Source organism: Nomascus leucogenys, chromosome 11, assembly GCF_006542625.1.
Source record: "Nomascus leucogenys isolate Asia chromosome 11, Asia_NLE_v1, whole genome shotgun sequence".
NCBI lineage: Eukaryota > Metazoa > Chordata > Mammalia > Primates > Hylobatidae > Nomascus > Nomascus leucogenys.
This window is the reverse complement of record NC_044391.1, coordinates 66,760,439-66,787,286: the sequence shown is the minus strand read 5'-3', so window position 1 is coordinate 66,787,286 and position 26,848 is coordinate 66,760,439. Positions and strand designations below refer to the sequence as shown.

Here is a 26,848-nt window from a genome sequence, read left to right as displayed (position 1 = left end):
GGTTCCAGTCCTACTACTTAATGCTGGCTTTTTGATCTTGGGCATGTTACTTATTTTCATTGTATGTAAAATTGAGATACCTCTTTCACCAGGTTCTATAAAAGTTAAATGAGATAATTCATGACCTGTTAGAAAGTAGTAGCTAAAAATAATATGAAACACTTACACAAAAATCTAGGTTATGGGCATTTGTAGCATTTGTAATATGATTACATTTAGGAAAGAATCCCAATATCTATTCATGCCTTATGCTAATGTGGCAGAATTTTTTTTTTTAATTTTAGGTTTGCATAGTATGTAATACAGTCAGTATCTGGGTTAGAGTTGTATTTCATAGGAGTAGGATTGTGAAATGCTTCTTTAAATTATGTGTAAAATATTCATATGAGGGCACATTGATACATATACATTTATGTAACATAATTGTACTTATCTCTGAGATACCTAGAAGGATGAGTTTGTGTTTAAGAAATTCAGATAATAGGCATAGCTAGAGGAAAGAGTAGATGTCCTGTTTACACTGTGCAAGATAATTGCTTTTTTCTGTTTTGGTTTTATAATAACTACTTGTACCAATTTGTAAGGGATTAGTATGAAGAAAGTGATCAGTTCTCAAGAAACCAACGAAAGAGTAACTTTCACCATTTGTGCAAAATAAACTAATTTCTGGAATTGAAACTCTGTAAAGTTTTAAAAATCTTGTTTAAACAGAAGGGGTAAAATTTCAGAAGCAGTGTTTTGAACATCATCCCTTTTTTCCTATTAAATCCATTCTCATTTTTCTGTGACAAGCATTTTTATGTGGTCATTTATTTTCATTAATTCTCCCACTTTAACTCTTAGGATTTTTCTGTGGTTTCAATGTTTATGCCCTCTCCGAAATTCATGTTGAAACTTAATCCTGAATGCAACAGTATTAAGTGGTGGGGCTTTTAGGAGGTGATTAGGCTGCGAGGGCTCTGCCCTCATGGATGGAATTAGTGCCTTCTGTAAGGGCTGGAGAGAACTAACAGGGCCCTTTTATAAGGCACTAATTCCATCCATGAGGGCATAGCCCTCACAGCCTAATCACCTCCTAAAAGCCCCACCACCTAATACTTGAAGATGCAGTAACAGGTGCCATCTTGGAAGCAGGGACTGGATCCTCACCAGGCAACGAACCTGCTGATGCCTTGATCTTAGACTTCTTAGCCTCTACAACTGCGAGAAATTTCTGTTTTTTATAAATTACCTGTCTCAAGTGTTTTTGTTGTTTTTTTTTTTGTTTTTTTTTTTTTTTTGTACAGCAGCACAAATGAACTAAGAGAGCTTTGTTTGTTATTTGCAAGTATTTTCTATGCCCTACACAATTTTCCCATCTCCCTTGTTTGGGAGGTAAGTAGATGGACAGGCATTGTCATTTCTGCTCAGAAGTCTTTCCAAGGTACACCAAGTGTTAAAGTAAAAATATAGTTGACAGTTTTCCTGTTTTTCTTAAAAGGATAAAATTCACCAGTTCTTCCTCTACTTCCATACTTCCATCCAGGATGCCTTTCTTCTCTTTGTTATTCTGCCTCCCAGATGTGGAAATACAGTGCTGTTGATCCAAGTGCTCCTGTAGTCTTCTTGGGAGGTTTGGTTGTAAAATGAATCTGTAACATCTCACTGCTCTTTTGCTTTTTGTCACTAATAGGCATAAAGTTTAGTTTTCTACATGTAAACTCTACTTTTCCAAACGTGTAACTCTTCCCTTTTAAGTACCTGTAACAGGCATTCAGAAATTGCCTGGCGGAAATGAATATAAGAGAGCTTTAGGTTTGCCCTTAGCATATAAATTAGTTATGTCATTGTACTTCAGTAAATGGGGATGAGAATGTTGAGGATAAATGAAGATTGTGTAACCAACTCTTTGTATTCTGTCCTCCATACCTTAAGCAGGGGTGGGGTTATTAGACAACAATTGCATAAATATATTGAAGTTATCAAAGGACATATGCTACTGTTTACAATTGTTTCTTTCTTTTTTTTTTTTTTTTTTTTTGGAGTCGGAGTCTTGCTCTGTCGCCCAGGCTGGAGTGCAGTGGCGCAATCTCGGCTCACTGCAAGCTCCGCCTCCCGGGTTCACGCCATTCTCCTGCCTCAGCCTCTCCGAGTAGCTGGGACTACAGGCGCCCGCCACCACGCCCGGCTAATTTTTTGTATTTTTTAGTAGAGACGGGGTTTCACTGTGGTCTTGATCTCCTGACCTCGTGATCCGCCCGCCTCGGCCTCCCAAAGTGCTGGGATTACAAGCGTGAGCCACCGCGCCCGGCCTTATTTGGAGAAATAATGGAAGCCTGTCATACATATTTGATGATTTTTCAGACTCTCATGGTAAACTATCCAGGCACATAAAAGGCACTCATTTTTATTTTCTTAAATAAAGTACTGCGTTGTAAATATATTCTTCCCATAGAGTGGACGACTGTCACATAAGAGTGTAACCTAACTGGGAGTCATAATAGATGTCTTCCTTTGGTGATCACCCATGCTATCATTAGGGTTTTGGAACTGATCTGTTTCTGCAACTCTGCCTTAGAATTTAGTGCAGTTGTTAAATTGAGCCTGTTGTTTTTAATCTCTGTATCTCTACAGGTTATAGATACCTGTTGTCTCTCAGACCTGTCAGTGCTGTAGAAATGGAGAAAGCAGAGATAAAACATTCAAACACCCCCTCCCAAGCTCATCTTGGGGCAGTATAATTTGGGTGCCTTCTGTGTTGGCAGTAGTTATAAGAATTGGAACAACTGAAACTATGAAGTTGACAGTGAAAAAGTGCCTTTCTTGAAAATGTTAACAATTTATATTTTAGTTCATAATATTTTCAAAAAATTGCTCTCATGTTAATCTTTTTAAGAAAATTTAACTTTTATTATATACAGTAAAATTGAGCTTTTTGAGGTGTATAGTTCTGTGAGTTTTAATACATGTATAGATCTGTATTACCATTACAGTCAAGATTTACTATGGTTCTATCATCACACCCCCGCCAAAAACTGTGTTGTTCTATCTCTGTAGTCATACGTTCCCCTAACCCAGGTAACTGCTAACAAGTTCTTCATCACTATAGTTTTGCATGTAAATGCAATTCTAGAATATGTTGCCTTTTGAGACTGGCTTCTTTCACAAAATAGAATGCCTTTAAGATGCATCCAATTTGTTGAATGAAATGCTAGTTCATTCCTTTTTATTGCTGAGCAGTATTTCATTATATGATTGAATGTACCATAGTTTTTGTTTTGATGAGCAGAATATACATTTGTTCTTTTCATGTACTATTTTTTTTTGTATGAGGATAATGCTGGATTCATAAAATGATTTGGGAGATGCTCATCTTCCATTTTCTGGAAGAGATTGTGTTGATTTGGTGTTATTTCTTCTTTAAATATTTCTTAGAATTCACCAGGGAAATTATGTGGGCCTAGAGGTTTCTTTTTTGGAAGGCTTTTAACTACAAATTCAATTTCTTCAAATAGTCCTAAGACTATTCAGGTTATCTACATCATCAGTCTGGCAAGAGGTTTAAATTTTATTGATCTTTTCAAAGAATGAGCTTTTGGTTTCATTGATTTTTTTTATCTGTTTTTCTGTTTTCAATTTCATTGATTTCTGTTCATTTTCTTCCTTCTGCCAGTTTTGTATATACTTTGCTCCTTTTTTAGTTTAAGGTGCAAGTTTAAATTACTGATTTGAGACCTTTTCTGATAGAAGAAATTTAATACTATAGTGCTTTTGCTACATCTTATGTATTTTAAATATGGATATGTTTGGGTTCAGGTCTATTTTCTGTTTGTTCCCTCTGTTTTTGTTCTTCTGTAACTTCCTTCTTTGGGTTATTTGAACATTTTTTTAGTATTCCATTTTAACCGGCCAACTTGGACTGATTTGAAGGGAACTGGGTATAGTAGTTACCCCTTTTCCATGTGGGATATATTCCAAGTAGATGCCCGAAACTACAGATAGTACCAAACTCTACGTATATCATGTTTTTTCCTATATGTACATACTCATGATAAACTTTAACTTATAAATTAGGTGCAGGAAAGATTAACAATAACAAATAATAGAACAATTATAACAATATACTGTAATAAAAGTTATGTGAATGTGAGCTGTCTCAAAATCTCTTACTGTACTTTACTCACCCTTCTTCAGATGAAGGTGGAGCAACACAAGACATTGACTAATGTTTTTAGTGGTAGCTCTAAGAATTATACATACTTAAAATTTTAGTCTACTTAGAATTGGTATTTTACCACTTGAAGTGAAATAGAGGTCTTACCACCATGTATGTCGCTTTACCTTTCCCCCTTTATGTTGCAGTTGTCTTTTGTTAAATGTACACATATAGGCATACCTCTTTTTATTGCAGTTCAGTTTATTGTGTTTTGTAGATACTGCATATTTTACAAATTGAAGATTGTGGCAATTCTGCATCAAGCAGGTTTGCCGCTGTTTTTCCAACAACTTGTGTTTACTTCATATTTCTTTCACGTTTTGGTTATTCTCACAGTATTTCAAATATCTTTGTTATTATTATATCTGTTGTGATCTGTGATCAGTGATCTTCAGTGTTACTATTGTAATTATTTTGGGGCACCATGAAGAGTGCCCATATAAGACAGATAACTTATGTTTGCCTGTGTGCTGACTGCTCTACTGACCAGCTGTTCCCTCATCTCTCCCCTTCTCCTTGGACCTCCCTGTTTCTCAACAATATTGAAATTAGACCAAACAGCCTTGTTGCTGATATGAAGAAAGCTTGACTGATCTGGGTAGAAGGTCAAACCAGTCGTAACATTCTCTTAACTCAAAGCCTAATCCAGAGCAAGTCTCTAATGCTCTTCAAGCCAGTGAAGTCTGAGAGGGATAAGGAAGCTGCAGGAGAAAAGTTTGAAGCTAGCAGAGGTTAGTTCATGAAGTTTAAGGAAAGAAGCCATCTCCATAACCTGAAAGTGCAAGGCGAAGCAGCAAGTGCTGATGCGGAAGCTGCATCAGGTTATCCAGAAGACTAGCTAACATCATTGATGAAAGTGGCTATACTAAACAAAAGATTTTTAATGCAGATGAACCAGCCTTCTATTGAAAGAAGATGCCATCCAGGACTTTCATAGGTAGAGAGGAGAAGTCAATGCCTGGCTTCAAAGCTTCCAAGGACAGGCTGTCTTGTTAGGGGCTAATGCAGCTGGTGACTATAAATTTATAAGCCAGTGCTCATTGACTGTTCTGAAAATTCCAGGACTCTTAAGAATTATGCTGAATCTACTCTGTGCTCTATAAATGGAACAACAAAGCTTGGATGACAGCACATCCGTTTACAGCATGGTTTACTGTATATTTTGAGTTCACTGTTGAGACCAAATGCTCAGATAAAAAGATTCCTTTCAACATAGTACTTACTTATTGACAGTGCATGTAGCCATCCAAGAACCCTGATGGAAATACACAGAGATAAATGTTGTCATGCCTGCTAACACAACATCCATTCTTCAACCCAATGATCAAGAAGTAATTTTGACTGTTAAGTCTTATTCTGTTAGAAATACATTTCATAAGGCTACAGCTGCTTTAGACAGTGATTTCTTGGATGGATATGGGCAAAGTAATAGAAAGGATTCACCATTCTAGATGCCATGAAGAACATTCGTAATTCATAGAAGGAGGTTAAAATATGAACAGGATTGTGAAGAAGTTGATTCCAACTCTCATGGATGACTTTTAGGGATTCAAAACTTGTGTGGAGGAAGTAACTATTACAGGTGTGGTATAAACAGCAGGAGAACTATTATAGAATTAGAAGTGGAGCCTGAAGACATGACTGAATTGCTGCAATTTTAGGATAAATCTTGAATGAAGAGTTGTTTCTTAGGGATGAACAAAGAAAGTGGTTTCTTGAGATAGAATGTGCTCTTGCTGAAGATGTGAACATTGTTAAAATAGTATATAAACTTAGTTGATAACACAGTGGCAGAGTTTGAGAGGATTAACTCCAATTTTGAAAGACATTCTGCTGTGGATAAAATGCTGTCAAATAGCATCTCGTACACAGAGAAATTTTTTGTGAAAGGAGTCTTTCAGTGTGGCATACTTGAATGTTACCTTATTTTAAGAAATTGCCACAGCCAACCCTGCCCTTCAGCAACTACTGTCCTGTGATTAGTCAGCAACCATCAACATCAAAGCAAGACCCTCCACCAGCAAAAAGATTATGGCTTGCTGAAGGCTTGCTGAGATGATTGTTAGCATTTTTAGCAATAAGGTATTTTTAAATCAAGTATGTACAGTTTTTAGACATAATGCTGTTGCACACTTTGTAGACTACAGTATAATATAAACATATATACTAGGAAACCAAAAATTTTTTGTGACTTGCTTTATTGCAATATTGTTTTATTACTCTGGTCTGGACCTAGACCCGTGATGTCTTTGAGGTATGCCTGTATTGGAAATCTTATCAGAAAGTGTTATAAATAATTGCTTTAATGCCAAACATATTTTAAAGAATTCAAGATGAGAATAGTTAACTATGTTTGCTCAGGCATTTACTGTTTCTGTTGATGTTCCATCATTCCTAACATTGTTTTTCTTCTGATGCAACTTCATTTAAGAATTTTTTTAGAGCTGGAAAAGAATTCTCATCATTTTTCTTCTACTTTGAATACCTTTTGTTTCACATTCATTCCTGAAGGATATTTTCACTAGATAGAGGATTTTAGGTTTACAATTCTTTTCCATTTTAGCATTTGAAGGATGTTGTTCCCCTTCTGACTTGTATGGTTTCTGATGAGAAATCACCAGTGATTCAAATCATTAAACTCCCTCCCCCTCATAAGTAATGCATCATTTTTTTTTCTGGGTGCTTTCAAGGTTTTCCTTTGTAATTTTCAGCAGCTTGACTCTGATGTGTGTCCAGGCATGGATTTCATTGGGATTATTCTGTCTGAGGTTTTGAGAACTTCTTAAATGTAGCAGTTTATGCCTTTCACCAAATTTTAGGAAGTTTCCACCCATTATTTCTTCTTCTTCTTTCTTCTTTTTCTTCTTTTCTACTTTCTTTTTTCTTCTTTTCTGCAGTGATTTTCCTTTCCTTGCATTCTTGATGTGAATGTTGGGTTTTTGGTACTGCCTCACAGGTCCCTGAGCCTTTAATATTTTTTTTTTCGATATTTTTCTCTTTGTTTTTTAGGTTGGGTAATTTCTATTGGTTTATCTTCAAGTTCACTGACTCTTTACTCTTTTATTTCCATTCTGTTGTTGAGTCTATTCAATGTATTTTTATTTCTGTTTTCACTTTTTTTTGGTTTCCATTTGGTTGTTCTTTATGTCTTCTATTTGTTTGCTGTGATCTTTTGGCTTTCCATTTGTTTCAAAAGTATTTACTTATACTTGTTGGAATATATATATACTGGCTTTAAATCTTTGTCTGCTTGTTAGGTAATTCATTTTAGATAATTCACCCAACTGTGTCATCTTGGTGGTGTTTTCTTCTAATTGTCTTTTCCATGAGAGTGTTATTTTTCCCAGCTCTCTCTATGCCAAGTAATTTTGGATTGTGTTCTGTACATTTTGAATATTATGTTACAAAACTTTGTCTTTTGTTTAAACGCTGTGGAAAATGTTGATGTTTTTGTTTTTGTTTTTTGGATTTTTTTTTTTTTTTTTAAGAGACAGGGTTTTGCTGTCGCATCCAGGCTGAAGTGCATGGCATGATTGTACCTTCCTTCATCCTTCAACTCTTGGGCTCAAGGGATCCTCCTGCCTCAGTCGCCTGATTAGCTGGGACTACAATGACACACCACTATGCTTGGCTACTTTATTTTCTATTTTTTGTAGCGAGAGGATCTCCCTTTGTTGCCCAGACTGGTCTCTAACTACTAGCTTTAAGCAGTCCTCCCATCTTGACCTCTTAAAGTGCTGGGATGACATGCTTGAGTCAGTGTGCCCAGCCAATATTTTTATTTTTACAGGCAGTTGATCCAGTTGGGTTCAGGTTGGTCACAAGTTCCAATGAGCTTTCTGTAGGTTGTAGTTTTTTAACTTCAGTTCTGTTTTCAAAACTTTACATTACTGTTTATACTTTTTCAATATGCGCTACCCAGTAGCCAGTCTGTGACATGTGTGGAGGTTTATCTTATATTTCAGTTTTCAGAGTCTGTGGTATGTTGCTTGGGTTTAAATCCACATATGTTCAGCTTGGATGAGTTAGGAGTTCAAAAACAGCTGTTACTTTCTTGAGTTCTTTTCTCTCTGTTATATCCATGGGATTTTCTAGATCCCTGAGACACTCTTTTCTGTCTTTTGGCCAGAAAATTGGTTTTCATTTACTCCATTTCCTATAACTGTGTCTGGATCCAAGTAACAGGAAGACAGAAGTAAACAAGATTGGCCCAGAATTTTTTTATTTGGTGAGGATGGTTCATCTCTCTCTTTTCTTAAGAGTTTTAGGTTCCTGCTGCTGCCACTGTTGCACCCACTACCACCACCAGATCATGTGGGAATTGGGACATGCGGAATGAGGAACAGAGAAAGGGGGAAAACAACAACAAAAAAAGGAGCAGTTTCCCCCTCTCTTTCTGAACATTAGGAAGGAGACACTCCTTCCCTCCAGCTCCCCTCCCTGTTACCCACCTCACTTTATATTTAGAGGGATTCTCTTAGAGCTTGCTCTCTGTTGTTACTAATGCCTACTTTCTAGATTTCAGGCTTTATTAATCCGAGGCCAGGGGATTCTGGATGGAGAAAAGGTGGTAAACTTACTGACAGTTTGATGATGCATCAGATTCTGGTGTCTTCTCTAGTCCATATTGCTATTATTTACTCCTGAGTCTTCAGATAGCTGCTCCATTCATTCTGTCAGTATTTTGTAGTTTCATTCAGTGAGATTAACAAGGTGGGATGTGTTTATTCCATCTTAACCTGGAACTGGGACTCCTTGATCTCACTTTTGATCTATTTTAGAATGTAATGCCAACTTTAATCACCTCATATTCATGTTAGATACAGTTTGAGAATTATATTTTATAATTTTTTTCAACATATATGTGACCCTGCTGCATGCAATAGTACAATTTCTATTAAGGAGATGATGCTACATTAAATGAAGAAGGAAGCAGGAAAATTAATTCTTTTTTTAGAACACTTTTGATGAACTTTCTAAATAAATGTATTAGCTTTGAAAAACTTGTCCTATTTTCAGTTCAGTCTTCACTGTCTGGCTGAGGATTTCTGGCTTGCCTTTCACTTTGAAATATTTTATTCTTTATTCATTTTACTCTTTAGAAAATGATTTGTTTCAATAATTAGGTTTTTGATCATTGTAGAGCATAGTGTGAGGTGACATGCATCATTATGGATTATTTTGGCACTCGCTTCCACACTGCACGAGAATTTTAGAGACGTTCTGAAACATATTCTTACTTCCTGGATTGATATAGGAAACTGATTTTATTAAAAGACCTGTAAATGTGGGTGACTTCAGCTTCTTAATTTTCCGTTTATCTGGTAAGCATAAGATAATAGGATAATTTGTTCATCAGTAAATGGTGCTTGGTCCTTTTCTTAATATAGGTCCACAATGGAGGAAGTGAATATGAAAGATTTCCTAGAAATTGCTTTTGTTGATCAACTGCTAACAAGCAGTCAGGTCACTGATAATCTTATTAGAAACTGAACTAGAAACTAATTCCGGGGACTGGTATGCCCTTGGCATAAGTGTGCCCAACATAGATACTGCTTCTACTTTCCCTTTTATTCAACTCTGTCTCTCATTTATCATATCAGTGCTCTTCCATAGTAGGGTCTGTCATGGCAGGATTGGGCTTGGGAGTAGGGTTGGTAATAGTGTGATGTTTCCTCATGGCCATTTATATCCCTCTTCTTTCTGTGTAACCAGAAAATCTGATTCTACCTTTTTGACAAAATATCACTAGAAGGCTGGGCACAGTGGTACATGCTTGTAATCCCGGCATTTTAGGAGACCAAGGTGGGAAGATTGCTTGAGGTCTGGAGTTTGAGACCAGCCTGGGCAACACAGTGAGACTCCATCTCTACAAATAAAAAAATTAGTTGAGGCCGGGCACAGTGGCTCATGCCTGTAATCCCAGCACTTTGGGAGGCCAAGGCGGGTGGATCACGAGGTCAAGAGTTCAAGACCAGCCTGGCCAAGATGGTGAAACCCCATCTCTACTAAAAATACAAAAATTAGCTGGGTGTGGTGGCGGGCACCTGTAATCCCAGCTACTGAGGAGGCTGAGGCAGAGAATTGCTTGAACTTGGGAAGCATAGGTTGCAGTGAGTTGAGATGCGCCACTGCACTCCAGCCTGGGCGACAGAGTGAGACTCCATCTTAAAAAAAAAAAAATGGTTGAATGTGGTGGTGTGCAGCTGCAGTCCTAGCTACTTGAGATGCTGAGGCAGGAGGATTGCTTGAGCCCAGGAATTCAAGGCTGCAGTGAGCTGTAATTGTGCCACCACACTGCAGCCTGGACGACAGAGCAAGACTGTTTCTCTTAAAACACAAACACACACACACACTATCTCTCTCTCTCTCTCTCTCTCTCAAATAGGAGACTTGATCAATTTAGTTGTTATTTAGTAATGTTAATTTATCTTTTTTCAGTCCTTGCATTTGCTTTAGGGAAAACAAAGAAAGTGGCAAGCAACAGTTTTATTACTGTTTCCTATTTCTCTGTTGTTTCTGACTATAAGAATAATAATGATCTTGATAACAGCCATTTATTGAATGATGGTAGAGTTAGGATTTGAATCTAGACCTGCTGGATTCTAAAGTTTGTAGTATTAACCAGGATGTAGATGTCTTTAGATACCATGGGCTTACTTGAAGAACAGCAAGAGCAAGCAGGGAGAGGGAGTTTTGAAGTGAACCGGAAGGGAAAGGAGCTCTGTTTTGTAATAGCAGAAACAAACAGACTTTGGAAGAAAAAAAATACAAAGAAAGAAGGGTAGTAATTTGAAACCACACCAGACTAGGCTAAAGAATAGTTTACATTATTAGGAACCCTGGCTACTTCTGATTCCCTGAGGCTTGAGGTACCCAGCAACTGTTAAAAGGGAGTGTACATTCTTAGCATCCCAAATATAACTTGAAACAGGTTTTTAACAGCTGTGCTCCACAGTAGCAGTGCAGCTATTAAATATATTTTTAAATAGCTCTACAGTAGCACATTGGGCTATTTAACTAAAACTTCACAAAAATTTAAAATTTAGTTTCTCACATGCACTGTCCACACTTGAAGTGCTTGATGGAAGAATTCTCTGTTGGGCAGCACTATTCTAGAGAACTGAAATGCCTTAATACAGACCATTTTTGTTTTTTGCTTTTTTGGGTTTTCTTTGAGATGGAGTCTCGCTCTGTCGCCCTGGCTGGAGTACAGTGGCGTGATCTCGGCTCTCTGCAGCCTCCACCTCCTGGGTTCAGGCAATTCTCCTGCCTCAGCCTGTAGCTGGGATTACACCACGCCCGGCTAATTTTTTGTATTTTTAGTAGAGATGGGGTTTCACCATGTTAGTCAGGCTAGTCTCGACCTCCTGACTTAAAGCGATCCGCCTGCCTCAGCCTCCCAAAGTGCTGGGATTACAGGTGTGAGCCACTGGGCCCTGCGTCACTACCATTATTTGAATGCAGTGTAGTGGCTGGCCCAGGATACTCATTTCCATGTATTCTACTGTGGGAAAATGAGTTTTCAGTTCCTAAAAACTGATCTGTATCAGTGCTTTTTTTTTAAATTTTAAATTCCAAACTTTAATACCTTCTTATATGATAAATAAAATTTAAAACTTAGACCATTCTACCCCAATTATTATATGAACATATTTGGAGTATCACTTTCAGTATCTAGCAGAAACAATATGTTATGAAATGGAAAAGAGCAACTGGAAGATAGAAGTATGTTAGATCATTATATTAGGGGTAACAAACTAAAAAGATACTTTAGCTTAGAAAGATAAAGCCGAGGAAGAAACATTAAAGATTGACATTTGTAAATTAAAATAATCAGAAAAGCAAAGTTTACTGAAAATCTAGAATTAACATCCATTTAGTACATGTAGAACCAATAAAAGAAAATACAATTTGACTTATAGATAATTAACTTACAGAACTTAGTAGAACTAATAAGTAGATTCGGTAGAATATAACTTATGATTATAAAGCCATAAATAGTTAATAACACAAAATTGAGATATATCTAACTTTTCAGGTAACTACAAGGAAGGATAGTCCTACCTACCCACATCTTACCTCTTAGGTCTATTGACCACAAATTACTGGCTAGGACCATGACTCTGTGTGGTATTACTGTGTTCCTGTTACTGGATATTCAAAGCAAAGCTTTTATTCAGAAATACTTGTGGATCCTTGGATTGAAAACTGGAGTCCAGGCAGATAGAACAGATAAACAGGACAAGTTACAAGTTTATAAGTTGTTGAACTGAGACTTACGACTTTCATCTAGCAAAATGCTAAGTTCCTGTCATTTTAAATGACTAAATTAGTAACATGGCATAATCATTTTCAGGTATAAAAACAGTTAATACAGGACATGTTAAGGAATAAAGCATGCAACTTTGGAATGCTTTAAACAGTTTGTAAAGCAGATTTCTTTCTTTTTGAGATGGAGTCTCACTCTGTTGCCCAGGCTGGAGTGCAGTGGCACGATCTCGATTCACTGCAACCTCCGCCTCCTGTGTTCAAGCAATTCTCCTGCCTCAGCCTCCCGTGTAGCTGGGATTATAGGTGTCTGCCACCACACCCAGCTAATTTTTGTATTTTTAGTAGAGACAAGGTTTCGCCATGTTGGCCAGGCTGGTCTCGAACTCCTGATTTTAGATGCTTCTCCCGCCTCGGCCTCCCAAAGTGCTGGGATTACTTGGGTGAGCCACCGCACCCGGCCATTAAAGCAGATTTCTAACAAAGGCAGTCTGTAACTTGATTGAAGTTTCTCAGTTTCTCATGTATATTTCACTATATGGGTCTTAGAGAAGACCGTGCTTACTATAAAATATTAATTGTAGGTTTTTCTTTTTAACAGGGTCTTGCTATGTTGCCCAGGCTGGTCTTGAACTTCTTGGGCTCAAGTGATCCTCCCACCTCGGCCTTTTAAGTAGCTAGGATTACAGGCATACACCAACGCACCCCACTTTAAAATATAAATTATATATCAGGTTAGTATGCTTAAAGGAGGAAATGTGAAAATAGCATAGGTTAGACTATTAAATAGGACAAATAAATCATTGCATTACATAAAGGGATAGTATATTACATATGAGCATCTCTTAGGTTTTTAAAGGAGCCAAGATGGCTGAATAAGAACAGCTCCGGTCTGCAGCTCCCAGCCTGAGGGACACAGAAGACGGGTGATTTCTGCATCTCTGTTTAAGGTACCGGGTTTATCTCACTAGGGAGTGCCAAACAGTGGGTGCAGGACAGCCTGTGCAGGACACTGTGCGCAAGCCGAAGCAGGGCGAGGCATTGCCTCACTCGGGAAGCGCAAGGGGTCAGGGAGTTCCCTTTCCTAGTCAAAGAAAGGGGTAACAGGCGGCACCTGGAAAATCGGGTCAGTCCCACCATAATACTGCGATTTTCCAATGGGCCTGGAAAACGGCACACCAGGAGATTGTGTCCCACACCTGGCTTGGAGGGTCCTATGCCCACGGAGTCTCGCTGATTGCTAGCACAGCAGTCTGAAATCAAACTGCAAGGCGGCAGCAAGGCTGGGGGAGGGGTGCCCGCCATTGCCCGGGCTTGCTTAGGTAAACAAAGCAGCCAGGAAGCTCAAACTGGGTGGAGCCCACCACAGCTCAAGGAGGCCTGCCTGCCTCTGTAGGCTCCACCTCTGGGGGCAGGGCACAGACAAACAAAAATTCAGCAGGAACCTCTGCAGACTTAAATGTCCCTGTCTGACTGACAACTTTGAAGAGAGTAGTGGTTCTCCCAGCACGCAGCTGGACATCTGAGAATGGACAGACTGCCTCCTAAAGTGGGTCCCTGACCCCCGAGCAACCTAACTAGGAGGCACTCCCCCAGTAGGGAAAGACTGACACCTCACTCGGCCGGGTACTCCTCTGAGACAAAACTTCCAGAGGAACTATCAGACAGCTGAATTTGTGGTCTCATGAAAATCCGCTGTTCTGCAGCCACTGCTGCTGACACCCAGCCAAACAGGGTCTGGAGTGGACCTCTAAGAGACCTGCAGCTGAGGGTCCTGTCTGGTAGAAGGAAAACTAACAAACAGAAAGGACATCTACACCAAAAACCCATCTGTACATCACCGTCATCAAAGACCAAAAGTAGATAAAACCACAAAGATGGGGAAAAAACAGAGCAGAAAAACTGGAAACTCTAAAAAGCAGAGCACCTCTCCTCCTCCAAAGGAACGCAGCTCCTCACCAGCAACGGAACAAAGCTGGACGGAGAATGACTTTGACGAGTTGAGAGAAGAAGGCTTCAGACGATCAAACTACTCCGAGCTATGGGAGGAAATTCAAAACAATAGCAAAGAAATTAAAAACTTTGAAAAAAAATTAGACGAATGGATAACTAGAATAACCAATGGAGAGAAGGGCTTAAAGGAGCTGATGGAGCTGAAAGCCAAGTATCGAGAACTACGCGAAGATTGCAGAAGCCTCGGTAGCTGATGCGATCAACTGGAAGAAAGGGTATCAGCGATGGAAGATGAAATAAATGAAATGAAGCGAGAAGGGAAGTTTAGAGAAAAAAGAATAAAAAGGAACGAACAAAGCCTCCAAGAAATTTGGGACTATGTGAAAAGACCAAACCTACGTCTGATTGGTGTACCTGAAAATGACGGGGAGAATGGAACCAAGTTGGAAAACACTCTGCAAGATATTATGCAGGAGAACTTCCCCAATCTAGCAAGGCAGGCCAGCATTCAGATTCAGGAAATACAGAAAACGCCACAAAGATACTCCTCGAGAAGAGCAACTCCAAGACACATAATTGTCAGATTCACCAAAGTTGAAATGAAGGAAAAAATGTTAAGGGCAGCCAGAGAGAAAGGTCAGGTTACCCACAAAGGGAACCCCATCAGACTAGCAGCTGATCTCTCAGCAGAAACTCTACAAGCCAGAAGAGAGTGGGGGCCAATATTCAACATTCTCAAAGAAAAGAATTTTCAACCCAGAATTTCATATCCAGCCAAACTAAGCTTCATAAGTGAAGGAGAAATAAAATACTTTACAGACAAGCAAATGCTGAGTGATTTTGTCACCACCAGGCCTGCCCTAAAAGAGTTCCTGAAGGAAGCACTAAACATGGAAAGGAACAACCAGTACCAGCCCCTGCAAAAACATGCCAAATTGTAAAGACCATCAAGGCTAGGAAGAAACTGCATCAACTAACGAGCAAAATAACCAACTAACATCATAATGACAGGATCAGATTCACACATAACAATATTAACTTTAAATGTAAATGGGCTAAATGCTCCAATTAAAAGACACACACTGGCAAACTGGATAAGGAGTCAAGACCCATTAGTGTGCTGTATTCAGGAAACCCATCTCACGTGCAGAGACACACATAGACTCAAAATAAAGGGATGGAGGAAGATCTATCAAGCAAATGGGAAACAAAAAAAGGCAGGGGTTGCAATCCTAGTCTCTGATAAAATAGACTTTAAACCAACAAAGATCAAAAGAGACAAAGAAGGCCATTACATAATGGTAAAGGGATCAATTCAACAAGAAGAGCTAACTATCCTAAATATATATGCACCCAACACAGGAGCACCCAGATTCATAAAGCAAGTCCTGAGTGACCTACGAAGGGACTTAAACTCCCACACAATAATAATGGGAGATTTTAACACCCCACTGTCAACATTAGACAGATCAACGAGACAGAAAGTTAACAAGGATATCCAGGAATTGAACTCAGCTCTGCACAAAGTGGACCTAATAGACATCTACAGAACTCTCCACCCCAAATCAACAGAATATACATTTTTTTCAGCACCACACCACACCTATTCCAAAATTAACCACATAGTTGGAAGTAAAATATTGTGTTAACTTTCAAATGACATTTTATCACATTGAATTAACTCCAACCTTAATATTTTTTTATTCTCAGATATTTAGGATAATGAAGGAGATAGTATGGTATGAATTTCCCCAAATAAAAAATAATATATAGCAGTGCAATATAACTCTAAAAGTAAATAAATTGGGAAGTTGTCTAGCGTGGTGCTTCTCAGACTTTAATGCACATATGAATTATGTAGAGATCTTGACAAAATGCAGATTTTGATTCACCAGATATGGATGGTACCTGAGATATCCTGCATTTGTAACAAGTTCCTAGGTGGTACTAATGCTGCCTTTCTGCATGAATAGCAAGGAGATTAACCTGTAACTGAATTTTTAAAAAAGTTTTCCTTGATACATAATAGGTGTATCAAAATACATGTATGTATTTTAGGGGTACATATAATACTTTGATAACATTCATGTAAGATAGGATCAAACCAAGGTAGTTGGGATGTCCATCACCTTAAACATTTTTCTTTATGCTGGGAATATTCAAATTCTCCTTTCTAGCTGGTTTTGAAGTATACAGTAGATTATAGTCACCCAACTGACCGTACTCTGGGTCTCATTTCTTCTATCTTAACTGTAGTTTTGTATCCATTAATCAACCTCATTTTATCCCCTAACCCCCGCCTCTTGTAACCACCAGTCTACTCTCTGTTCTCATGAGATCCACTTTTTTAGCTCCCACATATGAGTAAGACCATGCAATATTTGTCTGTCTGTGCCTGCCTTATTTCACTTTACATAATGACCTCCAGTTTCATGCATGTTGCTGCAAATGATAGGATTTATTCCTTTTTGTGGCCAAATAATGTTCCCTTGTGTATATATACCACATTTTCTTTATTCATCCATTGATAGACATTTGGATTGAGTTCATATTTTGACTGTTGTGAATAGTGCTGCAGTAAATATGGGATTGCAGATAACGCTTCATTATATTGATTTCCTTTCTTTTGGATATATGCCCAGTAGTGGAATTGCTGGATTATGTGGTAGTTCTATTTTAGGTTGTTTTTGTTTTTGAGGTGGGGTCTTGTTCTGTTTCCTGGACCGGTCTTGAGCAACTTGGCTCAAATTGTCCTCCCACTTCAGCTTCCTGGGTAACTGGGATTATATGTGCACACTACAGCACCTGGCTTATTTTTAGTTTTTTTGAGGAGACTTTATGTGCCCTTCCGTAATAGCCATACTAATTTCATATCTGAATTTTTAAAATAATAATCTTCTGTTCAATCAACTCTATCATTTGAGCTGCTTAATCAAAATACTTTGGAGTTATCCTGGATCCTTGCCCTCTAACAAATACTCCACTTTGAATTTACCAGGAAATCCTGATGGCCGTATTTTCAAAACATCTGAAATCTGAGTACATTTCATCACCTTTGCTACCACTATGGTATAAGCCACTATCTATCTCTTCCCTAGATTATTACGGTAGTCTCCTTGCTGGCCTCTACTTTTTCCCTTGCTTCCTCTGTTCAGAAACCCCTAGTCGCTCATGTCACTCGGAGAAGCCAGTCTTACCTTAGCCTAGAAGGTGCTACATGATCTTATATTACCTCTCTGTCCTCATCTGCTTTTCTTCTTTCACTGTATTCTAGTCATTCATCTCTTTGTTGTTCCTTGAACATACCAGACATGCCTTAGGACTTTCATATTGGCTATTCTCTCTGCCAAGAATGCTCAGCCTGGAAGCACTGGATGATATTCACATAACTGTCTCACTTGCTGCTTTGTGATTGCCAGTTCAAATGTCCCTTTGTCACAGAAGCCTTCCCTGAGTATTCTGTATGAAACAACAGCTTCCTCTTTTTTTGTTCCTTAATAGCCACACTGTTTTTAATTTTTCTCCATAGCACTTCTCAACGTCTAACATACTAGATATTTTACTTACTATTTTGTTTATTTTGTCTTCTCCACTAGAACATAAAGGTAGAGATTTCTGCCTTGTTCAGTACTAAGAGAATTGCCTAGTATACCTATAGTATTCTATAAATCTTGGAGCTAAAAAAAAAAAAACCCACAAAAGATCACTGGGCCTTTGCTTGAATACTTTCATTGATAGATTATTCTACCTCCCTTCAGAACAGTTCATTTTATTTGAAGATAATTGCTAATGTTCTTAAGCTTTCTGTTCTTCCAAGCTAAATATTCTTACTAGTTTTCCTTTCTGCATATGATAGGGTTTCCAGGGCTGTCACAATTTTAGTCATCTTCCCTGGACATTTATCATTATGTTGTTTGTCCTTAAATACCAGAATTAAAACAAGTTAGTTTGCACCAGAACTAAAACAAATGTTGCACAGATAGGCTAAGAGTGGGAAATATTCCTCATCCAACTTTTATCATCAGATTGATTGGATTAAAAAAATTTTTTAGATTCTAATGCTGACTCATTTTGAGGTTGTATTTAATCTGCTACAACCTTTAAATCATTCTTACATATGCTACTAAGTTTCTTCTGCTTTTATGGTTGGTTTTTGAACTATAAGTGTGGGACTTTGTATTTCTCCTTATTTAACCAAGTAGAGAATTTTCCTGGGCAGTTCATACCTTTAATGTAGAAACTACCATGTGTAAATTATTTTAGAAATTTAATGGAAAAACCCATTCAGATACATATAGGAGAATCACAACTGATAAAATCAGGGATTTCTTTTGCCTAGATATAAATGCATATTTGGACATTTCGTTGCAATTATGTCTTGCATCAGTTCAGGAAGGAATATTAAGAGTTGATTTAAGGCCAGGTGCAGTGGCTTATGCCTGTAATCCAGCATTTTGGGAGGTGGAGGCAGGAAGATCGCTTGAGCCCAGGAGTTGGAGACCAGCCTGGGAAACACAGCAAGACCCCATCTCTTAGGAAAAAGAGTTGATTAAAAAAAAAAAAGTTACTGTATGAATTTCTTGCCTTTGCCACATTAACATCCTTTCCCACTTTTCTCATTTTTACGTTTTTATAAGCACCATTTTCCTAGTCTTTTAGGCCAGGATATTGTCTCCTTCACTGTAGTTGCTCACCAAATCTCAGAAATTCTTAAGCCCTTTAATTTTGTGCTTTTCAAATATACTTCACAGCCAGTACTTTAGCTATGCAAATATCTCTGCTTATAATCTCTTTCCATTGTAATCCAATCCATACTTAGCTGGCATATCAATCTTTTTTAAAAAAAATTCACTTACATCACTTTTATCTTGTCACTCTTCTTCAGAGAATCTATAAGATTGAATCTAAGGTTCTCAGACAATCATTAGTGATCCATCTATAATCTAGCCATACTTGATTTACATTGCTCTGCTTATTTCTTATTACCCCTCACTGTGATTTTTCAGATAAAATTCATGGCTTACATGCCAACCCCCTCCTCAATAGAGACACATACACACACACAACTGTCTCCTTAGTAGACACACACACACACGCACACACACACACACACACTTTCACCCACTCTTTACTCTCACCCACTCAATTGTGAGATTGGCCTAGCTAAATGCTATTGTATTTCGCCATACTATGTTGCTCCTTGAATGCCTGAAGTTGCTCAACACAAAAACCTATCACATTCTCTGAAAACTCTATTCCAAATTGATCTCTGTTCCTTAAGCTTCAATTGCATTTATGTCTGTGCCACAAAATATATCATTTAGGCTTTGTTGCTTAATAGTTATAAAAGGCTTTTCCTTTCCTTTTTTTTTTTTTTTTTTTTTTTTTTTGGAGACAGAGTCTCACTCTGTTGCCCAGGCTGGAGTGCAGTGGCACGATCTTGGCTCACTGCAAGCTTTGCCTCCCGGGTTCACGCCATTCTCCTGCCTCAAACTCCCGAGCAGCTGGGACTACAGGCACCTGCCACCACGCCTGGCTAATTTTTTGTGTTTTTAGTAGAGACAGGGTTTCTCCGTGTTAGCCAGGATGGTCTTGATCTGCTGACCTCGTGGTCCGCCCGCCTCAGCCTCCCAAAGTGCTGGGATTACAGGCATGAGCCACCGTGCACGGCCAAGGCTTTTCCTTTCAATAAGACTGTGCATTTTGATAGCAAGGAGTATAAAAGAGTACTGGATTATCCACAAACTGGCTTGGCTCGTACTGTGTTCTTTTATGTGTAAAATAATTTCTTAAAGTTTAGGATTTTTTTTTTAAATTGATATTATTGGGAGAAGGCAAACATAAAAATTCTCTATTATAATTTATCTTATAGGAAACCCTTTTCCAAAAAGAAATGAAGAAGAAAACTGTATGTACCCTAAATATGGGAGATAAGAAGTATGAAGACATGGAAGGTAACTTTTCATTTTTATAAAGTTTGTTTGTTGAAAGCAAAACAGTTGTTTCCAAACTGTCACTTGTTTACATTTCAGAATACACAGGAGTTTTTTGTTATTGTTGTTCTTAAATTCCAAAATAAGCTGCCTAAGTATATACACATTTTTTTTCTTCTCATATCTTATTTTCGACTGATCAAGTTTTTTGATTTGTTAAGTTGTTTACTTCTCCCTTTTTTCTTAAAGGTTTACTCTCTACTGGTTTAGGAATTACTGTTTCTGTTTTTGTCCTTGTCTTTTTAAAAAAGAAAAAAAGTTAGTGTTGGTACTATCCTCTGTTTCTAAAGCTAATTTAATCTTCACTACCAACAGAAGAAGAACCCAAGAATGCTTTAACTCTGATCATCCTAATCTCAATTTATAGGTTATAGTTCCATTATTTGAGTTCTTTTATTTCAGACACCACCAGTTAGATGATGTTTTATGCAATGTTTGCTTGAGTTTATTTCCTCTTTATTTCTTTTCTTTCTGAAAATAAATCTGAGAAGTTTCTTTAGTGAAGGTCTATTGGTGGTAAACTGAATTTTTTTTATCTATTTTATCCACTTTAAAACTATTCAAAGATAGTTTTACTGGGTATATAATTCTGGAATGATAGTTTTTTTTCTCTTAGCACTTTGAAGATATTAATTATTTTTTTCCTTGCTGTCTGGTAATTTCTTCCCAGTCTGATTATCATTCTCTTTTGTAGGTGATCTGTCTTTTCCCATTTTCTGCTTTTAAGGTCTTGGTTTCATCTTTGATGTTTTACAGTTTTACTCCATTGTTTTTAGGCATGGATTATTTTTATTTCTCTTAACAGTATGCATTGTGTTTCCTTTGTTGGTTCATGTTTTTAATCATTTCCTGACCATTACCTCTTCGTTGCCTTTCCTTTATTCTCTTTTGGATTTCAATTAGTATGTTAGACCTTTCTGTAACCTCATTTCTTAACCTCTGTTTCACAGGCTATGTCTTATATTTCCTTTTCTGTCTCCTAGAGTCTAGCTGGTTTCCTCAGATTTGTCTTCCAATTCACAAGTATTTTTCTTGGATCTAATCTGCTGATTGTCCATTTTATGTGGTATTTGAAACTTCTGGTATTTGAAGTTAGTGGATTTCTAAATGTGTTTCCTGCTGCTTCTCACTCAAGACAGCTTATTTTCTTAGGTTTGGTAATGTTTGATTATGAGCTTACTTTTGATAAATCAAATCTATGAGGGCCTAATTTAGGTGTTCTTTCCTCCAGAGGATTTGTATTTGTTTCTTCCCAGGCCCATGCTGGGTCCTCTTTAGCCCCATTTAAGAGTCTTGGCTTGATACTGGAGTCTATCAGGATTAGTTCTCCTTCCTGAAGTGGTTCTAAGGCTTAGTCTCCAGATCTAAACACTGGTTTGGACAGTTGTGCCCAGGACAATTCCAACTTTGCTTGATATTTACTGTTCACATTTCAGCTGACCAATTCTTTATTTCTGTTTTATTTTTATGTTGAATTTCAGAGTATCTTTTATTTTCTTATGAGCCAGCGATGCATACTTTTGTATGAGTTGGTTACATTACTGGTGGGAGTTTAAACTAGTACAAATCCTAAGGAGAATAATTTGGCAATACCTATTCATAATACAAATGTATACACATATTACTCTAGCAGTTCCATTTTTAGGAACTTACACTACAGATATACTTTTAAAAATGTGAAATAACTAAATTTTTATTGCAACATTGTTTGTCATAGCCAAAAGTTGAAAACAAGTGAATGTCCATCAATAGATATGAATAAAGAAAAAAGCAGACTAGTGTGTATAGTATTCTTGCATTTGTGTAAAGGAAGGAATGTGGAAGAGTTTGTATTAGCATTTGTTTTTCTGTACATTAAAAATTCTTAGGAAGAACACAAAAGAAATTTAACAGTTGTTACTTATTGGATTGGTTGGAACTGGATGGGGAGAAATTTGAATATTACTCACTTTAAATTTAATTAATGAAAAGTTTGTTTCACTCCCCTGTTAAAAAAATATAAGAAAGTAAATGTTGGGCATGTTGGGCTCAAGCAGTATGTTTGTTATAATTTATCTAAGATCTATTTGCTTTATAGTAGCAGGGTCCTTTAGAGTATCTAATCCACTGTGCTCCTAGAAACACAAGATTTTTGGTCTGGAGAACTTGAAAGCACATATGGCTGTTTTACTTTAACAGGTGAAGAAAACGGAGATAATACTATTCCCACTGGTCTGTTGTACAGTGAGGCTGACAGATGCCCAATATGTCTTAATTGTCTATTAGAAAAGGAAGTTGGTTTTCCAGAAAGCTGTAATCATGTCTTCTGTATGACTTGTATTCTTAAATGGGCAGAGGTAAGTCTGACACATTAATGTATTTTAATTTCCTAGCATGATTTCATTTCACCTAAAGAGTTGATACTGCCTTTCATAAATTATTTCACAGTAATGTATTTTCTTCCTACTTTGGACAAATTTCCTTGTATTATTCAAATTCTGTCAGTCATTCTCTTCTAATTTTCTTTTATCGGCTTTTGATTTTGCAAATAACATTTTAAATGCATACTCTTTTTAAAAAAGTTAATAACCTTACAGGAAGAACAGATCAAACATTTTTTTTCTGGTAGAAATGCAGTAATTCATTTTTCAGTGTAGTTGACTCTGTACTTAATAGGATAATAACTGTTTACCACTAATAACACCTTCTGTCTGCTTTTTGTTTTATATTTTTCAGGGACTTTTCACATAGGTTATTTGATTTCTTCTTTATATCACCCTTGTGGAATAACCAGAGCAGATACGATAGTGTCCTTCCATTTTACAGATGAGGAAACTTGGATTTTATGTTCTATGACTTGGTCAAGATCTCATAGTTTAAGAGGCAGAAGTGAATTTAGAACTGATTTTCTAATTCCTGTTTTTAATTTAGTGTGGACTAATTTCAGAGTCTGAATTAGAGATATTACCGTCATAGACAGCAAATAAGAAACAAGACATTCGTGACTTTTAATGTATTATGTTAACTCAATTTGGGCCAAATACTTTGAAGTAAATATTAATTTAATATAAGCCTTATTGTTATGAAATGTTAAGTAAAAAATTATTGTTCATATTAATCATGCTATATTTTCTAAGTTAATATTTGTCAGTCTGTAAAAATTAGTAAAGATAATATCTTAAAAATATTTTAACATTAACTGCATTCAAATTGTTAATGTTCTTAAATACATTGGAATTAATTGCATATTACATAATTGGGGTTTTCAAAGCGCTATGTTTTGCTTAAATTTTCATTGATAGTGTGGAAAGGAGAATATAACTGTATAGTGACTCTGGCTGAGTTCTCAGAAGAGGGAAGAGAAGATTTGTTATACAAATTGAATTAATAATAGTATACATATGAACTATTTTAATTTAGTAAAGCCTAAACTGGTCTTTAACAAGAAGTGACACTAAGGATAGGTGAAAATGTATTTTGGAGAAAAGTATTTTGAGTTTTGCTGAATTAATATGGTTGGTAAATCTCTCTCTGTGTAGGATCACTGTTTAATGAAATAATGCATATTTTTTTCTGCCACCCAAATAAAGATTTTTATCTGTGTTGAATTTAGTGCACATGGTTGCTTTGTGGTTAAATTTTTTTAGAGATTTTGCTTTGGGTAAAGAAATAATATTGTTGGATGGGTGGAAGGTTTCAATACAATGCTTTTTATAAGATTGTATTTGGTGACCACATAATTGTGAACTTCAACAACTTAATCTGAGTATATGTTTTTCTCTAAGAAAATTATAACGTGTATGTGATAAGTAGATAATGGTTCTCCATCCTTTCTTTCAACTTCAAGTGCATCTTTCACACAACATTTACCCTGATGTACATGTTCCAGGTTTCTCTAGGGTATGTATCTAGAGGTGGAATTATGGGTTGTAGATGATGCACATACTCAACTCTAATAGATAGTGGCAAACTTGTCTATATTTTTAACTCTTGTTGAATATTTTTAAGTTGAAAATACTGGATAACATACATGGTATGGCAGCCAACACCTTTCCCACATGTAATATTTTTCAAATCGCTTTTCAAAAGAAAGTACTTATCTTTATACTGCTGTTATAAGCTGTGATGCTGGGTAGGCAGGGAGGAGTTGTGATAGTGTTTAAACAAAGGTAATTAACCTTTAAAGGGGAGAATAAACAGAACATTCTGAATTATTTCATTGTCCCTGGTGGGGATAGCAATCATTAGTTAAATATTTCAGTTAAGCAGTAACAGGAGAGCAATCTCCTAATAAATTGCTTATTATAAATTATAAGTGAATGCTGGCTAAAAAAATCACGTAGACTAAGTTTTCAGTTTGAATCTTTTATTGCTGTGATAAAAATAGACATATTTCGAAGCATGTAAGTGCTTTCACAAATAGAATCAGATTTCAAATTCAGGAGTATGTTTCTTTTTTTCATCATTATAAATTAAACTCCATCTTCTCATTTCCCTCAATCTCCTTCCATCTAAAAGCAAATTTATAGTTTACTTTGGATTTCAGGATCAGGAATAAGTCTCTTCAGTCTTCTAACAGGCCATGCCTTATGCCTAGGCTTTCATACACATTCTAACATTTAATTTCATTTAATTCACTATGTTAATATTTATTTGCTATACAAGGCAAGGATTCTAAACTTATGATTTTTGAGTATGTCAAGGGATAGCCTGAAGTTAAAATCTTTTTTAAAAATTGGTCTGTGGTGTACAGTTTTATGCATGTTCACTTCTTTTTTTTTTTTTTTTTTGAGACAGAGTCTCACTCTGTCACCTAGGCTGGAGTGCAGTGGCACCATCTCAGCTCACTGCAACTTCTGCCTCCCAGGCCAAGCGATTCTTGTGCCACAGCTCCTGAGTAGCTGGGATTACAGGCGCGCGCCACCACGTCAGGCTCATTTTTTGTAGACACAGAGTTTTGCCATGTTGGCCAAGCTGGTCTTAAACTCCTGACCTCAAGTGGCCCACTCGCCTCAGCCTCCCAACATGCTGGAATGAATGTTCACTTCTAGTAGTAGTAGTAGTTGGAAATCTGCATAAGAGAACAGTACAATTTGCGTTTAGGATCATCTTTCTAGATTTCTGTGTCTTTCAAAATTTCTGTGCTTTCTGAGACTTGTACCCAAGGTTCACTGAAATATGGTTCAGAATGGATATCAAGCACCAAAAAAGGACTCATTTATTTACTTTAACCTTAATATTTTAGGCATTGAACACATTCTTACAAACACTGGTCTGTAAGAAACTGGTGTTTTGAAAAATTAAAGTGTGTTGTAGTCTAGTATATTTATTTTGGACACATAGATCAAAGTTAGTTTCAGTCTTTTCAAGCTCTAAAATTTTGGTTCTGTGGTTATTTAAACAAAAGCTATGTAGGAACTTTAAAGTGATTAAGTAAAAGTCTTTAGGTATGTCAGAATCCTCTTTACTTAGGGCAAAATGTTTCAGGGTGAACCTGTGGTAGCCTTCATGACCCATAGCCTAATTGCCTGCCCTTAGGGACACTAGAACAAATTGAAATTAATCATGTCCACTATGATTATCTTTAGTTTCAAGGAATTCATAGATGGTAAGCCTGTCGATTATAAAATAATGATGATTATATAGAAATAGAATATTGTACAATGACACAATAATTGACGTTAAGGAAGGCTGAAATTTTTGTTAATTTAAACCATCACTGTTAGATCCAACAATCTGAAATTAAACAAAAGACATTTGAACTGATGAAATGTGTATAGAGCCAGTATGCTAAAGCTTATCAGCTATTCAGTTAGGAAGTTATTTTACTCATATTGTGGGCAAAAACAATATATACTTATTGATAGCTTTTAATAAATGTATCTGAGTTTGCATACTTTAGGAAGGTAAAGGACAGAGAAGTCTTGACACACATTGCAGTAGTGACAGTTGATTATGATTTCCTACAGACAAGATAATCTCCAACACATACGAACACACACAGGTTAAGTAAATGGGATTTATTGGCCAGGCATGATGGCTCACGCCTCTAATCCCAGCACTTTGGGAGGCCAAGGAGGGTGGATCACTTGAGCCCAGGAGTTCAAGACCAGCTTGGGCAACATGGTGAGACCTCATCTCTACTGGAAAAAAAAAAAAAAATTAGGCATGGTGGAGTATGCCTGTAGTCCCAGCTACTTGGGAAGCTGAGGGGGGAAGGGTGGAGGATCACTTGAGCCTGGGAGGTCAAGCCTACAGTTATCTGTGATTATGCCACTGCACTTCAGCCTGGGTGACAAAATAAGACCCTGTCCCAAAAAAAAGAGAGAAAGTCGGATTCATTATTCCCCACAGTTGCTGAGAAGTGATTAAAAATTTGGCCCTTAAAATAAGATCATGGTTTGAAAACACATGTTTAAAGCATTTAAAAGTTCTTAACACTGTTTAATGGAACCTG

The 26,848-nt window shown here is 37.1% G+C and overlaps 1 protein-coding gene across 1 annotated transcript in view; it reads left to right on the top strand.

The window, feature by feature from the left end:
- The window catches only part of SCAF11 (SR-related CTD associated factor 11), a 79,492-nt gene that overhangs the window by 13,687 nt on the left and 38,957 nt on the right, over positions 1-26,848 (top strand). The window contains exons 2-3 of the mRNA XM_030822679.1: positions 20,292-20,373; positions 22,591-22,748. Coding sequence (XP_030678539.1) covers positions 20,313-20,373; positions 22,591-22,748 — 219 coding nt within the window. The 5' untranslated portion in view covers positions 20,292-20,312. The remainder of the gene's footprint in view (positions 1-20,291; positions 20,374-22,590; positions 22,749-26,848) is intronic.